The sequence below is a fragment of the Myotis lucifugus genome, unplaced genomic scaffold (assembly GCF_000147115.1).
Source record: "Myotis lucifugus unplaced genomic scaffold, Myoluc2.0 scaffold_952, whole genome shotgun sequence".
Classification (NCBI taxonomy): domain Eukaryota; kingdom Metazoa; phylum Chordata; class Mammalia; order Chiroptera; family Vespertilionidae; genus Myotis; species Myotis lucifugus.
Window position 1 is genome coordinate 101146 of NW_005872000.1, and position 18067 is coordinate 119212.

Here is an 18067-nt window from a genome sequence, read left to right on the forward strand (position 1 = left end):
TCTGTTTACCTTGGCTGCTCATCTTGGCCGGTCGGGCTCTATGCTGTGGCTGGACAAGGCCAGACTCATGCCGGCCGGCCTGGCCCGAGGCCGGCGGCGGCCGGAAGCCCCGGGCTCATCTTATCTCCGAGCCCTGCCTGTCGGCCTCCTGCGGGCCGGCCCGGTGTCAGGCTCTCAGGGGACCTCGGCTCCTGGTCTGTAAGGTGCGCCCTGACCCTGCCTGGCCCTGGTTGAGGACCCTGCAGACGAGGAGGATGGGAAGGTTTTTGTGGTCTGAGAGGGCTGGATGGCCCTTCTGCCCTCCCCCCAACTAAACCCTGGGCGCTCCCGAGGGCGGGCCTGGCTCCTGCGGTCACAGCTGGCTGCATGGACGTGCGGCCTCTGGGACCCCGTGTTCAGAAGGGCCTGCGCCAGGTTCACTGCTGTCAGTTGTGAAATTCTTCTTTTTTTTTTTTAATATATATTTTATTGGTTTTTTACAGAAAGGAAGGGAGAGGGATAGAGAGTTAGAAACATCGATGAGAGAGAAACATCGATCAGCTGCCTCCTGCACGCCCGCCCCGGGCATGTGCCCGCAACCAAGGTACATGCCCTTGACCAGAATCGAACCCAGGACCCTTCAGTCCGCAGGCCGACGCTCTATCCACTGAGCCAAATCGGTTTGGCCAGTTATGAAATTCTTAATCTTTGAGCAAGGGGCGCCACATTTTCATTTGGCACTGAGCCCAGCACATTATGTGGTCAGTCCTGCCTCGGGCCTGTGGGCAGCACTGCTTCCCCTTCCCAGGGCCGCTGAAAAGATCTGGAACCTTCGCTAGTGAGTCTTCCCCCCAGGAGGTCACCGGGGATGGGGGAACAGGCGATTTGCTTCCCAGAGACCCTGCTCCGGGGCAGGCCCCCGGGGAGCCAGGAGGGGGCCTCCAGCAGCACGAGCTGAGGCTCCAGACTCTGAGCTGAGGAGGCCTGGGAGGCACATGGGGGCTGGGCTCAGAAGGGCCAGAAGCAGATGGCATCCGGGCTCCAGGAGGGGAAGGAAACCGAGCGAGAGAAAACTTAGGGCGTCGTAGACCCACAGAGCAGCCAAGGCTCCAGGCCCAGCCCTGCCCCAGGCAAGTTCTGAACCCCTCCCAGCCTCAGGCTGAATTGTCATGTGTGTAAAGCAGCGGTTCTCAACCTGTGGGTCTCGACCCCTTTGGGGGTCGAACGACCCTTTCGCAGGGGTCGCCGACCTAAGACCATCGGAAAACACATATATAATTACGTATTGTTTTTGTGATTAATCACTGTGCTTTAATTATGTTAAATTTGTCACAATGAAATTGGGGGTCGCCACAACATGAGGAACTGTATTAAAGGGTCGAGGCATTAGGAAGGCTGAGAACCACTGCTTTAAAGGGCTTTGAACACGAGCACAAACGGTCAAGTGCGGTCCCTGGGAGGAGCAGGCTCGGGAAGTCCGGGCCTCCCCTGGGCCTGGTTTCAGAAGAAGACAAGGATCCCTGGCTGGCGACGGGGCGCCTCGGACCTTCGCGGAGCTTTCTGGGGTGGGGGACCCCAGGTCGACGAGGGCAGGTGGTGGGACCACTTTCCGGGAACACAGACACCGACGTCCTCCCATGTCCCAGGCACTCAACCTTTATTTCACCAAACTGCACGTCAGCAGGTGGGCAAGGTCCTGCCTCCTCCAAGATCCCCCCCACACCCCCACACCCCCACACCCCCAGTCCAGCTCCGCATCTCTCAGCCCCTCCAGAACCTGTGAGCGAGGGGAGGGGTGGGAGAGGTGCCATAGAACCTGGTGCCATAGAACCTGGAGCCCACTAGTCGCAAGGCAGGCCGAGGGGAAGGGGGGCGGGTGGGGGCAGGACAGGACAGGAATGTGAGTCTTGATTTGCATATAAATAATCACTTTGTGCACTCGGTAGGGAGAGGACACAGTCATTTACTCAGGGCTTCCTTCTACAACTAATTCTTGCCAAAGGGGCAAAAGCTGGGTCACAAGAACATTCTGTCCATCAGAGGCTCTCCCTACCGCCCGACACACGATCCACACGGATCTCGCCGGAGGGAGAGAAGTGCCTTGCCAGCTGGCCATTCTGAGCGACATCCTTTCAGCTCTCGGGTGTGTGGGGTTGGGGGCCAAGAGTGAGGCCAAGAGCCCAGGGACTCAGGGTCCCCCAGCCGTGCGGACCACGAGATGGGCAGGCGTGGGACTGGGTGGGAGGGCATGGCTGTCAGGGACGCAGGAGAGCTGAGGTCTCAGCTGCCAGGCACACAGAGGGCAGGCCCGGCCCCTGCTGGGTAGACAAGGCGGCACCGAGAGGACACGTGTCGTCTGCTTAGGACCGAGAACCTGAGTCCAGGAGTGAGCGGAGCAGAGGCAGGCAGGCTGGCTGTCTCCCGGGAGAGGGTCCTGGCCCAGCCTCCTCCCCCCACTCCTGTCTCTCTGACCCTTCAGCTCCCTGCGCACATAAACAGAAAGAGGCCCAAGCCCTCAGGAGCCGACTCTGTGGAAGCAGCGCAGAGCGTGTGGGGGTGGCCTGCCCTGGCTGTGCACAGCTGGGCCCAGATGTCCCCCTCGCACCCCCAGCTGACCAGCTCCCAGACCAGGCACTAAGTGAGAGGTCACAGCTAGAGGGCGGGGCCCGAAGGAGTCCTCTGTCGGTAGAGACGCCTGGCACCGAGGAAAGCCCAGCCTCCAAGCAAGGGGGCGCGGGCTCCGGAAGGTGCTCGTGGATTTGGGGGTGCAGGGCTCTGCGTCTCAGGATTGGCCACCAGCTCTGGCTAATGGGCAGGCCCCTCCCGGGCCAGAGCTTCGAGGGCAAACTCCCCAGGAGTGTCCCGGAGACATGCAGTAGGGCCCCCAGGCAGACAAAGAGGGGACGACGGCCATGGGGACAGGACCGGGGGCCAGTCCAGCCTCAGTCGGGAGGGCTCGGTGGGCGAGTGGCTGGCCGGCGTGGTGGCAGGCGGGAGTGGGCGAATGCTGGGCACCATCAGGATGAGGTACACGCTGGAGAGTCCGCTCTGCCCCTGCGCTCACTTCCGGTCCTTTTCTTCTGGAAGACACACCGGAGAGTGTGTTAGGCTGTGTGATGAGAGCACACATCCAGGCTGGTTCCTTCCGCCTTTCCACCCCGCATTTCTCCCACACAACCCCACTCAGCGGCCCCCGGACCCTGCATCTCCTGAGCGGCAGCCCACGCTCGCCCAGATGCCCCGGCTCCTGCACACCACGTGTTCCGTCAGCCCCCAGCCCCCCCCCACTCCTCCCCCCGACAGTGCATCGCTTCTTGTTTTTAATGTTAAGAACCACAGTCCAGCATCATGACAGCTAGACACCATGCGGCCTTGACCCCTCCCTAGCCTGCTGATTTCCCCACCCACATCCCACCAGCTTATCTCTCTCTCTCTCTCTCTCTCTCTCTCTCTCTCTCTCTCCTGCCCCCGGGTGCAAGGCCTCTCAGCCTGCCTTCAGCTGCCATCTTACCTCACCATCACCTTCCCACCCCTGGCATCACACCTCAGATCCGGCCCATCAGCCCCTTGGGGTTCCCCACCGCCCTCAGAGTAAAGGCCAGGCTGCTGGGCCCTCCTAGGTCAGACCCTCTCGGCCTCTCCAGGCTTCCCCTCCCCTCAGCTCAGCCCTCGGGCCTCTGCCTGACAGCTGCTCAGCCACACCTGGGAGAGCCAGTGGGTGGGGCAGGAGGCCCCCCCCAACCCCTGGTGTTGACCCGGGATCCACAATTCTCCCCAGGACACACCCCATAAACCACACTGAGGCCATGAGCATCGGGCCTCAGCAAAACTTCCCTAAAAGGCCACCAGACTGGCTTGGGAACGTAACAGGGTCCCCTCTCTCACCCCCGCCCCGTCGGCTTGAGGAGGCCCCAGGGACTGCAGCCGCACAAGGAGAGGGAGCTGTCTGGGCTCCAGCGACAGCAGGGCACCACCTTTTAAAGCCAAACCTCTCTGGGACCATGGTCAGCATCTCAGGTTAATGGTGGATGAGGAGTGGTTGCCTGGGACTAGCTCTGGGCCTGGGCCTTCTCCCCTGACCGGCCTCCTGCCTTCAGTGTCACCCATCTGTCCGTCCATCCTCCATGCTCCCCCATCCCTCCCATGCGTCCACCCTCTGTGGTTCCCATGGCCCTGAGGATAATGTCCGGGGTCCTCACCTTGGCATTTGAGGCCTTGTCTCACCTCTGGCCTCACCTCTCTGCCCTGCACTCCAAGCTCCAGCCCCACGAGGGACGCCAGCCCTGCTCATCCCGCCCTCCTCCAGGCCCCGTTCTGCCCCACCTGTCCCATCGGCCAGGGCCCCGCGCCCTGCGCCTGGGCCCAGAGTCCTTCACGCCAACGGCCTGAGCTGGGCAGTGCCCACGACTCCGCCTTTCCCCATTGGCCGAGACATTTTCTCACCTTTAAGTTTTGTCAAGAAAATGAGCCGAACCCCTTGGCAGCTGTGGCCACTTGGGGAAGGCTCTTGAGGGAGACGGAGAAGCTGCCCGAGCCGGCCACATGCCCAGGAGGCGTGGCTTCGCAGGTGAGTCAGTGTGGTCAAGGTTGGCAGAGGATTTCCTGGTTAGACCACCCTGTGCTCCCGTGGATGGGGTTTTAGGCCACAGACCCATTTCCCTACCTGCACCTCCCCAGGAGTATCCGCTCAGAATGCCTTGGACGGCTCCCCCTCCCCCAGACAGGGGCTGCCCCTACCCCACCCGCGGGCTCCAATAGGCCTTGCTTTGTCTGAGCACCCACCTCCACCCTCTGGGCTCCCCCACCCCCCACATGCCAGGCCCCCCTCTGGACAGATCTGTGGTGGGCCAGCTTCGCCAGAGAGAGAAGGACAGCTTTTTTCAGCCTTTCTAATAAAATGAAGTATTTGCAGCACCCAGGAGGGCTGGCTGGCGTGGGAGATGGGGGGGAGATGAGGGATCGCATGCCTTCCCCCAGTGAAGTGACAGCTCTATTTCTAGCCCTCCAGGCTCCCTCCCCTGGGGCCGGGACACATTCCTGCTGAGATGGCCTCAGGGACCCAGCTCCCAGCCGGGCCTCGCCACTGCCACTGCGGGTGGAACCCTGGCTTCCAGCAGCCTGGCCATGGCGCTACCTCCTTGGCTCCAGGTCCCTGGAACCAGGAATTTCTCGCCTCTGCTTCCTCCCTCTCCCCAGCTGCCTGACCGTGAGGCGATGCCGCAGGGCAGAAGCACCCACTCTGAGGTCCTCAGGCAGAAGCCCCCACCCCAACCCCTGCCCTTCTGCCCTCGATTCCTAGGTTAAGGCGGACCTAGAGCTGTCAATTCAGAAACAGAGAACCACCCCTCTCCCCGCCCACAAGGTGACACCAAAGAGGCCAACCCGGTGTGGTCTGGGGGCTGGTGGGTCGGCGCTGCCCACTGAGGCCTGGGAGACTGTTCTGTGGAGGCCTGGATAACGACAGGCCCCGTCCAGAGAAGTCGGAGGCCAGGCCTGGGAGGACCCAGCGAGCCTGGCCGTGCAGGGCTGGTGGCAGGAAGGTGAGCGAGAGGCAGCGTGGCCCTGAGCAGCGCCCCCACGGGCTCCCAGGGTCCCTACTCCTGCAGACACCTCGGGCCCCAGCCACCAGAGCCCCTCACGTCCCCCACAGCCACAGAGGCTGATGCCGGCACCGCTCGCAGCAGCCGGATGGCAGAGGCGGGCAGGATCGGGGGGCTAGGGCTCCCACTCACCGTGGTGCCGGGACAGGTACTTGAGGGCCTCATCAAGCAGGATGACGGGCAGAGAGATCTGGAGCACCACCCCCCACTGGCGCCCACTCAGTGGGGTCACCTGGAAAATGAGCTGTGGGGGAGGCTGGTTAAAGGAAGGGCTGTCCCGTGCCCCACAGGCCACAGGCTCATCCCCCAGGCCGCAGGGACTCTCCCCGAGGACGTCCAGGACTCCCCCCGAGGCCCCACCCCAGATCCCTGTGCACCCGCTTTCTCTGCTGCAAGTGCCCTCCCAGCCTCACCCCAGGACCAATCCCCCTGGTCCCGTTGGGCAGTGGGAGGGATTCCGCACCAGGGAAGAGCGTAGTCTGTCCTCCTGCCCCTCCCTTGGGGGACCCCCACCCCTTCTGTTCCCCAAGTCTGGGGGCTGCCAATGTGGGGACCTATCTGGAGGACGGTGGCTTGTCATGGGCTGAGCACAGGCCCCGTGCGGTGAACCTCTCAGACCTCCCCTTCCCATCCTCCAGGGCCGCCCAGGGCAAAGCCACCAGGCCTGGGCTGTAGGTCAGAGGACTTGGACCTGGTCGCTCGGGAGCTGCAGAAGGGCGTAGGGGGGCGCCCCACTCACAGGCAGGGGCGGCACGAGCAGGATGAGGAAGTGCAGGGCCATGGACATGATCACAGCTGCCAGCAGCCAGGGGTTCAGCCAGGGTGGCATCCGCAGCAGCGACTGGTTCTCTGAGACGCTGCCAAGGGCACAGGGCGCTCACCTTGGGCCAGGATGCAGGCAGCCCTGCCGTGGGCCCATCCACCCCCGTGTGGAGGTGAGGGGTGGCCTGAGCCTCAGCATGTCCCTAATCGGTCTGAGGACGGAGCACTTCTGGGAGGTCAGTGCACCTGGAAGGGGGGTGTCACTGCTGCCCGCTCAGCCCACGGGGGCCTGGACCCCCTTTCTGTCCCTCAAACCCAATCCTGGCCCCTCTATTTCTTCAGACCCCAATCTTGGCCTTCTTTGTCCTCTGGGTTCCCATTGTGGCCCCATTGACTCGTAGAACTCTCTTTAGATCCCTCTGACACTCAGACCCAATCCTGGGCCCCCGAGCCCTCATACTACAATACTGGACACCTGTGACCCCAATCCTGGGCCCCACCTGACCCTCAGCCCCCTAGTCTGAAGCCTCAGCCGCCATGCCCTCACCCCCAGCTCCGGGCCCCTCTGCCCAGCTCACCTGTTGAGGGCGTTGCACATTTCAATGGTCACCAGCACAGACAAGGCCATGGTCGTGGGGAAGCGCGACTCGAAAACCTCGCAGTCGATGCCGGCAAAGAGCGGGTTGTCCTCTGAGCACTTCAGGAAGTTCCTCTGAGGGAACGGTGGTGGGGTCAGGTGTGGTCAGGCGGGGTCAGGCGGGGTCGGGGAGAACAGCGGTCAGGGACGGACGGCGCTGGTTGTGGGAAGGAAGCCTCACTCCACCTCTCGCCCACATCTGAGGACTCCACATGGCCAGGGAGAAAGGGCTGCCACGCGGTGGCTCGAGGGAGGGGTGCTGGCCCAGATGGGGCAGGTGGCCAGCACTGGGCCAGGGAGAAGGGCAGACCGTCTGGGACAGAGAGAGCGGCTGGCATTAGGCTGGGGAGGACAGTGGGGGGAGGGGGAGCTGGGCTCAGGGGGCAGGCTCAGGAGCAGGGCTGGTGGTGAACTGAGAACACTGAATGCGTAAACATTGGGAAAACCAGTAAAATGATGCTTGAACGGAGTTCACCTTTGGAGGGTAGAAAGTGAGTACATGTGCCCTGTTCGGTACTGATACATCCGATTCCTTTCATCCCTCCTCCATTTATGCCACTGAAATGGGGCTCCGCCTGATCTGCCCTTTGCTTTTGAACTAAGGAATCGCCAGACACCGTCTCAGGTCCACCTCCTCCGTAATCAGCAAGGAGCGCTCAGGGTCGCTCAGGAAGTGGCCCTCGCCCGCCCGCACAGCCCCCGGGGAGTTTCCTCCACCCTGAACCTCGCTCGCGGAGCTGCTGTGACAAGTGCAGAACCGAGCCCGCGGGAGAGCCCGGCTCGCTCCCTTCCGCGTCACGGGAGGAGTGTGAACAAGCCTGACGTTAAACAGCGCCCTTGTCCTGTAACGTACGTTTGTCCTCTGGAGTCTCATCTGAACTCAGATCTTTGAAGCGAAGGGTGTAGAAACTGGGGCCATGGGTTGTGAAAATAACCCTCAAAGAGAAACCTGTGAAATGACGGTCCGTCTGACCTCCACTTTCCCACAATGCACAACCACGGGGAGCTGACTCAGCCGGAACGGGCTGCTGGCACGTTCATGCAGGGTGAGAAAGTACAAAAGTCGGTGGCCTGGCTAGATGTCTTAGCTTAGTAAAAAGAGGTAGCCTGGCTGGTGTGGCTAAGAGGTTAGAGCAGCGGTTCTCAACCTGTGGGTCGCGACCCCTTTGGCGGTCGAACGACACTTTCACAGGGGTCGCCTAAGACCATCCTGCATATCAGATATTTACATTACGATTCATAACAGTAGCAACATGACAGTTATGAAGTAGCAATGAAAATAATTTTATGGTTGGGTCACAACACGAGGAACTGCATTTAAAGGGCCAGAAGGTTGAGAACCACTGGGTTAGACCGTAGGCTTGCACACCAAAAGGTCAGGGGTTCGATATCCGGTCAAGAGCACGTACCTCGGTTGCAGGTTTGATCCCCAGCCCATTCAGGGCTCGTGCTGGAGGCAATCAATTGGTGTGCCTCTCTTACATCGATGTTTCTCTCTCTCTCCCCCTCCCCCCACTACTCTCTCTCTAAAAAAAAAAGAAAATTCAATGGAAAAAATATCCTTGGGAGAGGATTAACAAAAAATTTTTTTTAATAAAAAATAAATAAATAAAAAGAGAGAGAGTCTTAAGTAGAAAGTGTGATTTTCCCAAAAAGCAAGCTCTGGGATTTGGTTGGGACAAGTGCATGTTTTCGTTGCCTTGAACATATACCTTGAACCCACCCAGTGGCCAAGAGGGCCGAATGCTCCGGCCATGGCAGTGGCCCCTGGGTACACGTGCACGCGTGCAGTGCACGCCTCCCTCTTGGGCACCTGCGTGCTCACCCAGATCCTTCTGCATGTGCACAGGGAGGGAATCTGAACAGGGTCACAGCAGGTGTTTCAATCAATCTGTTGCTCTTGCCATAAGCACCCTGCCCTGTTCAGACCTTCTGGGTTTCACCAGGGAGCACCTGCCACACACGATGATACCCGGGTCATGGGTCACAGGGAGGCCTCCCAACTGCTTATTAGAAGGTGCTCAGGCCTGTCTCACGGGTCCACGGGGAGCCCCTGTGGAAGTGGGGCCCGTTTCTTGGGGTGAAGCTACTGCCCTGCGTACCCCTTGCCTTTGCCTCCCTGGCTCTTTCCCTTTCACCTTCTCCTGCGAGGCTCCTCTGGGCTTCACGAACTTAATCAACACGTATACATGTGCCCTGTTGGTCTAAACCTGTGGTCGGCAAACTCATTAGTCAACAGAGCCAAATATCAACAGTACAACGATTGAAATTTCCTTTGAGAGCCAAATTTTTTAAACTTAAACTATACAGGTAGGTACATTGTTATTAACTTAATTAGGGTACTCCTAAGGCTTAGGAAGAGCCACACTCAAGGGGCCAAAGAGCCGCATGCGGCTCGCGAGCCGCAGTTTGCCGACCACAGGTAAGCACTTAACAAGTATTGACTTGATTAATCCTCTCGATACGCTAGGAGAAGGGACCGTTGTCCGTTTTACAGAGGAGGAAAGCCACCGCGAGGTTCAGTAGCTGTCCTGTCACCCCGCTAGCGTGTGGGAGCACGAGGGTGTGCACCGGGGCTGGGTCCGGCTCCCTGCTCCGTGCTCGGAACCACTCTGCTGCCTTTGGACAGCTTATTCCAGGAACTCAGGGGCTCTGGGCTCCTCTCCCGAAACTCCAACAACTAGAGCTGAGAGTTGTACCTGAGGTCTAAGCCTGGACCACCTCCGGTCCCACGGCCACCTGCCTTGTCTCTGCTGAAAGGCTTCCCACCTTGACGTGTGACTGCCCATTTCCAAGGCTCTCCCGCTCCAGACCCCAGCTCTCTGCAGACTCCGCCTGCTCGGGCACTGCCACAGCCCTGGTCCTCTGTGCCTGGCACAGTCGGTGCCTAACAGCCATTGGTTGGCCAAGTGGATAAGTGAGAAAGGGGATGACCAGAGAGGACTATTGGGAAGGTGGCACCGGGAAGAATGGAGGCCGATTGGGAATATAGTGGGGCCTTGACTTACGAGTTTAATTCGCTCCGTGATGGAGCTCGTAACTCAAATTACTCGTATGTCAAATCAAAAAGTGAACGAGTGAGACACGTGATGCTGGGCTGATGTTGTGGCGTTCACTGTGACATTCGCTGCGCCAACTAGCGGGGGGGTATCTGAAGCTGGCTCGTAACCCGAATTTTAGCTCGCAACTCAAAGCAAAAAATCGGCCGAGAGACAGCTCGTATCTAGAAAAACTCGTTAGTCGGGACACTCGTAAGTCAAGGCCCCACTGTATGTGCCTGGCATGACCCCCAGGTGTCTGGCTTGGGTGACAGGCAGATAGTGAACCTGAGATGGGGAGGGAGGAGAGAGAGGATTTGGGGGCGGGTGACAGGTTTGATTTTGAAAGTGGTTCGTGTCATGGGTCTGTGGGATATCCCGGAGGAGAGAGCCAGCTGGACACATGGGTCTGCAGTCAGAAGGTGGGGGGTGGGTAGGTCCTTGGAGATTTGGGATCCGCAGTATAAAGGATGGTAGTAAAGACGGGGCTGGAAGAAGGCAGCCGAGGGATGGTCAGCACGGCCCCCTCTCTACCCTGGGCCTCCCGCTGGCGGTAAATTAGCTGAGGTGCCGAGCACCTGCCATCTCCTGAGGGCTGGGGGCACCAGCCTCTGGGGTGAGAGCTGGGCCCACGCCCTATACTGCTGCCCACGTGCTTGAGGGCTAACAGGTGCCAGGAAAGTGTCCCTGGACTGCCTCAACCTAGATGGGAACACCGGGGAACCCCTGAAATCACAGGCTCCCCAGGGAGGGCCAGCGATGGTAGCCCGGCCCCGGCACTGCCCTCAGGGCGGTCCCCTGACACTCCAGGGATGGGGCAGGAGTCAGGGCCCCTCCCGCGGGTTCTTCTGTCTGCAGGAAAGTAGCAAAGGCGGCACTCGGAAGGAAACCCTGTGTCCCTGCTGCTCTCGGCTTTCAACGACAAACCCACACACCCGCCGGAAGGCTCTTGCAAGCAAAGGAGATACCCTGGCTGCTCAGACAGAGGGACAGACTGATGGACAGAGGCTGGGGGGATCTCCCTGCTTGCTTCCAGAACTGTGCTGAGCTAAGAGAGCCCTGTGGAGGGCACCTGCCAGCCAGGTGACTTCGAGAGGTCAGGGGGTCCCTGTTCCAAAAAATATGTTGGTTATAAGGAGGGGGGGGAAGCCTAGCAGGTTCCTAATCTCTCCAGTTTGACCCTCTGCCTGAAGCTGCATCCTTTAGGGGCTCATCTTTCTGAGCCTCAATGTTTTGGGGGCTCCTCAATGAAGGTAAGACGCTCATGGGCAGTCATGCCCCTGGTCCCCCCTAACTAAAAGCCTGGGAGAGGGAGTAGCCTCGTGTCCAGCTCGGGGGCCGGGCTGCTCTCTGAGCCCCTTTCCCCTGAAACTCCAACTCGGAAATCACCCCAACAGGCTCCCTGGCTGTCACTCACCAGCTGGTAGAAGGTGATGTGAGGTCCGTCGGCATCGTACAGGAACCACCAGGTGGCAGCAGCCACGGTGGCCAGGCCCACATACACTGCAGGGAGGGCAGGAGGAAACCAGCTACAGTGGACAACTGTGGTTTTCCGGCATCCCTTCCCCTCCCCAATAATTCCCTGACACCACCCTCTCCCTCTCTAGGCCACATGAGCCAGGGGTGGGCCCTGACTGGCACTCGGCGTGTCACACCCCTGGCCACAGTGATTGGCTGAGAGACAAGCAGGTAAACCAATCTGGGCCAATGAGAACAGGCCTGAGGCTTTTACCCTACTACTGAGGGAATAGTATGGTAACAAGCTCTTTCTCCTATTGAATTTGGGGTTGCAATGGAGTAAGCACGAAGGCTGGAGCTGCCACAGCCATTCTGCCACCACAGAGGTACCTGCCTGAGAACGGAGCTGAGGCAGAGCCAAAATATGCCAGTGCTACGACTGTCTGAGGCCTGGGTCCAGCCATGCCTGAAGCCAGCTCTATTCTGTTCAGTTAGATCAGCTCACATAGTTTCTTTTGGCACAAGCCAGGCTGAGCCATACTGTCTGCAGTTTGCAAGCTTAACTGATATAGGGTCTTAGGAAACTCCTGGAACCCCCCCCAAGAGCTGGGGTCCCCCATTTACCTCCAACAGCCAGATATCGAAAGAAGAGCCAGCCGCTGATGAGGGCCTCACGGGGGTTGCGGGGCAGCTTCTCCATGATGTCCAGGTCTGGAGGGTTGAAGCCCAGGGCGGTGGCAGGCAGGCCATCCGTCACCAGGTTCACCCAGAGCAGCTGCACAGGGATCAGGGCTTCAGGCAGGCCCAGGATTGCCGTGAGGAAGATGCTGGAACCAGAGTCATAGGCTCCAGCCCCCGCCAATGGAGGGCCCAGCTCCCACCCTCCTCAGCAGCCCAGCCTCGCCCTGCCAGTTCTCACGTGTGTGCATGAGTGAGAGGTGTGTGTACATAGCTCTGCCTCACACTGGGCCCCTGGCTCCCCCAGTCCCAGCTCTGGAGCCTGGTCATATCTGCTCTTCAGGCCTCTCCTGCTAGGACATAGTCCTCTTTGGGGCATACACATGTGGACAGTGGTGCCCAAGCATATACACATTTGTTCACAGACATGAGCAAAAACCCAGCACAGGATACACAATCACCACAAACACCAGCAAACACCTACACACTTGCCCCACATACAGAGATGCAGAATTCACGTGTCCAGGCAAACATGAGCTCCCCATCCCCCACAGCCATCTCTCACATGCTGACCTAAGTGTGTACACAACCATACACCTGCACAAATCCCTGTGCCTGTACTCACCCCAAAGATGCAACAGAACACAGGTGCACACACATACACACACTTCTCACTCAGGCACCCACACCACTGCACTCACAACCGTGTGCAGCCTCCATGGACACACACAAACACATCACTGCCCAGAGGTGGGGCTAGTTCTCCCATCTTGCATGACTCTGAGAGTGGGAAGGTTAGGGCTGGAGGGATGATAGAGGACTTTTCAGGCACCTCCTCAGGGGCTGGGTACACCAGGGCCTCGAGAATGACAGGTGTCCCCATCCTGGCCCACCCGAGGTGAGACCCTGTAAGGCCCCAGCCAGGGCAAGTCACAGGCTCCTCCATCCCAGCAGCCCCATCCCAGGAACGGGCGCTTCCCTGGTCTCAGGGATGCGTATGGTCTAGAGGGCTGGGAAGAGGGGATGGAGCCTCACCAGACGACCTCGCCCACGTTGGAGGAGATGAGGTAGCGGATGAATTGCTTCATGTTGCTGTAGATGGCCCGGCCTTCCTCCACTGCAGCCACGATGGAGGCAAAGTTGTCATCTGACAGTACCATCTCTGCTGCTGACTTGGCCACGGCGGTGCCGGAGCCCATGGCGATGCCGATCTCTGCTTTCTTCAGGGCTGGGGCGTCATTCACCCCATCTCCAGTCTGGAGACCAGGTTAGGTGGGTTCACACCTGAGACAGTGCCTTTCTATCTCCCAAACTCCCTTCAACTCAGTCTATCCCCAAGCTCAGAGGATGTCCCCACGGAAGCAGACAGCTGGACAGAACAAATGGTGGGGTCATGAGCTTAGAAACTGGGCTGAGGATGAGGCTACAGGGAAGGCAAGGAGTGAAGACAAGGACAAAGTTGGGGAGCAGACCAGGTCTAAGACCGGAGGAGATGGTGAGGTGGGCAGGAGGGTGGGTCAACAATGAGGGTGGGGATGAAATTTAGTTTGGATGTAGGGCAGAAGATAAAGTTTCTGTTAAGGACAAAGTTAAGGGCAAGTCAAAAATGAGGTCAAGGTTGTGGCTCAGGTCAAGGACCAGGTAAGTATTATAGTCAAGGTGAAGGCTGGAGTCGAGGGGGAAGGTCAAGGTCAAGACTGGACTCGGGCTCAAGATTAAAAATTAGATTAAGGTGGAGGTCAAGTCAAAGTCAGAGGCCAAATCAAGGCTATGGCCCATATCAGGAGTGATGTCATGGTCAAAGCTGGCATTCAGTCAAAGTCAAGGTTGGAAGCCAGATCAAAGTTGAAGTCAACATAAAGTATTGGGTTGGAGGAATCAAGATCAATGTCAGGGATCAGGTCAGGGTCCAAGTAAATACTGAAACCCATATCAGGGTTGAGCTAAAAGTAAAGAATCAGATTCAGGTGGTCAAGGTCAACGTCAAGATGACCTTCTTTGTGAAGGTCAACAATACAGTCAAGAACAAGGTTTCAAGTAATCAAGTCAAGGTTGGTGCCCAGTTCATTATCCAAGTCCAGGCTGAGCCACAGGTCAGGATTAAGGTGAAGGTAAAGGACTGGGTTAGGCTGGAGGTCAAAATTAATAGCAGAGGCCAGGTCACGGACGAGGTCTAAGTCAAAAGTGAGATAGTGTTGATGAATAGTTCAGCAATCAAGAATGAGAGAGGCCCCAGCTGGTTTGGCTCAGTGGCTAGAGCGACAACCTGTGGACTTAAGGGTCCCAGTTTCGATTCCAGTCAAGGGCACATGCCCAGGTTGCAGGCTCGATCTCCAGTAGGGGACGTGCAGGAGGCAGCCGGTCAATGATTCTCTCTCATCATTGCTGTTTCTATCTCTCTCCCCCTTCTCTGAAATCAATTAAAAAAAACATATATATAAAAAAAAGAACGAGAGAGAAAACTGGGCCCAAACCCCACGTCCATGCACAGGAGAAAGAATAAACTGTGGTGGACTCACACAATGGAATGCTACTCAACAATTGAAAAGGCAATCATCTACTGAAGCCCGCAGCAACACGGATAAATCTCAAAAGGAAGAAGCCAGACACAAAAGAGTACGCACTGTGTGATTCCATTCACATGAAAATCCAGGACAGGCAACACTGTCTTGGAAAAATCAGCACAGAGGTTGCCTGTTGCCTGTTGCGGGAGAGGGGCCCGCGGGGAGGAGCAGGTGGGAGACTCACAGGTTGATGGTAATGCTCCCTCTAAGGGTTTGGATGACACAGGTGGGTCATTTGCCAGAACTCGCCAAATGAATGCCATGCTTAAAATGCGTGCATTTCACCACATGCAAGTTTTACCTTAAAAAGGGAAAAAAATGGAACCACAAACACTGCTCTCTAGAGTATGCATTCTGAAGCACGTGAGGGCGAAGGGGACTGATGCCTACAACTTCGAAAGGCATCTAACAAAAGATGGATTAAGGATGGACAGATGGATAGGATGTGCTAAAGCCATTATAACAAGAGGTGATTTGCAGAATCTAGATCAGTGATGGAGAACCTATGACACGCGTGTCAGAGGTGACATGTGAACTCGTTTTTTTGGTTGATTTTTCTTTGTTAAATGGCATTTAAATATATAAAATAAATATCAAAAATATAAGTGTTTGTTTTACTATGGTTGCAAATATCAAAAAACTTCTATATGTGACACGGCACCAGAGTTAAGTTAGGGTTTTTCAAAATGCTGACACGCCGAGCTCAAAAGGTTCGCCATCACTGTTCTAGATGGTGGATATATAAGCTCTCGCTATAAAATTATTTCAGTCTGTCTGTCTGTTGGAGATGTTTTGGTAACACAATGCTGGAAAAAATAGGAATGAAGCAGAGGCAGGGGTTCACGGCTGCTCTTTCCAAGCGGTGTGGCATGTGCTCCCCCCACACGCACCACCTCCCCCGGCTCCCGCCTGCGGCCTCACCATGGCGGTGATCTCGTTGAAGGACTGCAGGTACTCCACGATGCGGGACTTGTGTGCGGGCTCCACCCGGGCAAAGCAGCGGGCCGTGCGGCAGGCGTGGCGCTGCTGCTCCGGGCTGAGGTCATCGAACTCGCGGCCCGTGTAGGCCTTGCCCACCACGTCCTCCGTGTCCTTGAAGATGCCGAGCCGGCGGCAGATCGCCACGGCCGTGCCTTTGTTGTCCCCCGTGATCATGACCACACGGATGCCCGCCCGGTGGCAGCGTTCGATGCAGGCAGCCACCTCGGGCCGCGGAGGGTCCAGCATGCCCACGCAGCCCACGAAAGTCAGGTCCGTCTGTAGGGAGGGGCAGATGCCAGTGGGGGCCGGGGCCATCCTCCCCTTGCTGCCCGCCCAGCCGCTGCAGGCAGACGCCTGCCCCCGCCCCGGGGCCGCCGGCACCCACCTCGTACTGCACAAACTTGCTGCAGTCATCCAGCTGCATGTCTTCCTTCCTCGGGGGCGCGTCCCGGGTGGCCAGGGCCAGGCAGCGCAGCGTGTCCGAGCCCGAGCCCCAGTCCCGGATCTTGGCTAGAATCTGCTCCCTGGAGGTGGTGTTCAGGGGTACCGTGCGGCTCCCCACTCGGACTGAGGAACAGCGTTCGATCACACTCTCCGGAGCCCCCTGCAGCATGGGGAGGGGCAACTCTGTCGGTCAGGACCCGTCTCCTCCCTCCTGACCCACCTGGAAACTGCGGCCCAGGTATGGGGACAGGCCACCCAGGGGGACATGCAGCCAAGCAAGGACCAGAATCCGCCCTCTGAAAGCTCCGAGTGGGAACCGAGTGGCCCCGCTGTGAGAAGACCCCAAGGGAACGGGCGGGCCATGGCCCCCACGGATGGCGCCCTCCCCCCACCAGCCTGTGCGGAGATGACTGCAGCCTTGTGGGGGGAAGGGGGACCCTAATTCTATAGAGGGCTCAGCAGCAGGAGGCAGGCTGGGCCCTGCTGGGGCACCAGAATAGAGTCACACAGAGGGTGTGGTGGGTGTGGCTCTGAGAAGGGGTCTGGGGGTGGCAGGCTCCTCAGTGACCTCGAGGTTGCACCTCAGACCTCCCCCCACGCCTGGGAATTGCCCTGAACATTCCATCAGGGCCTTCTCCCTTTCCCCGAAGGCAGGGCTGCGTTCTCGAAGCCGCCCAAGCCGCCCACAGAAGCCTTTCATTCCAACAGGGGCTGACGCCGCCGCCACTGTAGGTGAAGTCAGGGCTGCGATGCCTCCTTCAGGCTCCAAAGCAGCGACAGGAGGTGCTGCAGGCGGAGGTCTGGATGGGATGGGGCGGGTTCCGTCCCTCTCTGGGAAGGAGCACCGAAGAGGGGCACCAACCACCTCCACGCCCCCAGCCAGAGGCACAGGGCTGCCAGCCTAGCCCTGCTATTCAGATGGGGAGCCTGAGCGCCCCCAGCAGAGCATGGGTGACCCCAAGGTCGTGTGGCCAGGCAGTGCCTCAGCCCAGAGCGGGCGGGGACCATGGCGAGGGGAGGCCTCAGCTCCTGTCCCTGGCTGTCCCTCCACCATGTCCGGATCCTGCTCCCAGTCCCCCCAGGCAGGCAACCACCCTGGTTCCGGGTCCACTGTTTGACGGTGAGCCTCACATCTCCCTTCCTCTCTCACAGCTGCAGCCTGTGCTCTTCAGAGGACGGGAGACCAGGGACCCCAGGGACCCCGCGCATGTAGAGGCCCCAGCCACTCAGGCAGCTCCCACCTTCACAAACATCTTGCTGCCCTGGGCCGCCTGGCCGGGGCGGGTAGGCGTGCAGTACACTGACATAGACTTCCGGTCTCGGGAGAATTCCAGGGTGAACTCCTTCCGCATCAGCTGACGGATGACCTGTGGGGCCCAGGTGGGTCAGGGCGTGAGGGGCAGAGCCAGCGACCCGCTGCTTTCTCGCCAGCCACTCCGCCTCTGAAGAGCCTCTTGCTATAGAGGGATGGCGTCCCTCCTCTGCCCCCGGCGTGTGAGGCCTCCATCTCCCTCTCCAGCCCCAGAGTGCCGTAAGGTTGACAATTCCTCGCCATGCTGTGCACTTCCCAACTCCAAGTCTCTGGCCTCACTCGGTGTTTTCCTCGATTTTCTTCCTAGCCAAGGAGTCCGAGGGTCTGAGGTCCTTCCTCCCCCAGAAGCCTCCCAGGACTTGTCCTCCTCTCTCCCTTCCCCAGAGGCCCCAGAAGGCCCAGCCCCCACCCTGCTCACCGCATTGCAGGCGCCAGCTCGCTCCACGCGGGAGAGGTCCTGCAGGGTGGTGTCGAACACGTTCATCTTCTCCACCAGGCAAGTCAGGGCTGTCTCTGTGGCCTCTCCCACCTTCTCATACACGCCCTTGGCCTGGAGGGGCCCCGGGTACAGGAGTAAGGGGAAGGGTGGCACCAGAGGGCTCCCAGCCTCACCT

At 58.8% G+C, this 18067-nt stretch overlaps 1 protein-coding gene across 1 annotated transcript in view; it reads right to left on the bottom strand.

Moving 5' to 3' along the window:
* Positions 1-1612: 1612 nt before the first annotated feature.
* Positions 1613-18067, bottom strand: part of ATP2A3 (ATPase sarcoplasmic/endoplasmic reticulum Ca2+ transporting 3) — a 23054-nt gene continuing 6599 nt past the window's right edge. Inside the window, 11 exon segments of the mRNA XM_006110037.3 lie at positions 1613-3059; positions 5712-5823; positions 6319-6436; positions 6920-7053; positions 11434-11519; positions 12099-12301; positions 13188-13408; positions 15638-15973; positions 16083-16301; positions 17383-17508; positions 17872-18003. Of these exon segments, the coding sequence (XP_006110099.2) occupies positions 3040-3059; positions 5712-5823; positions 6319-6436; positions 6920-7053; positions 11434-11519; positions 12099-12301; positions 13188-13408; positions 15638-15973; positions 16083-16301; positions 17383-17508; positions 17872-18003 (1707 nt within the window). The 3' untranslated portion in view covers positions 1613-3039.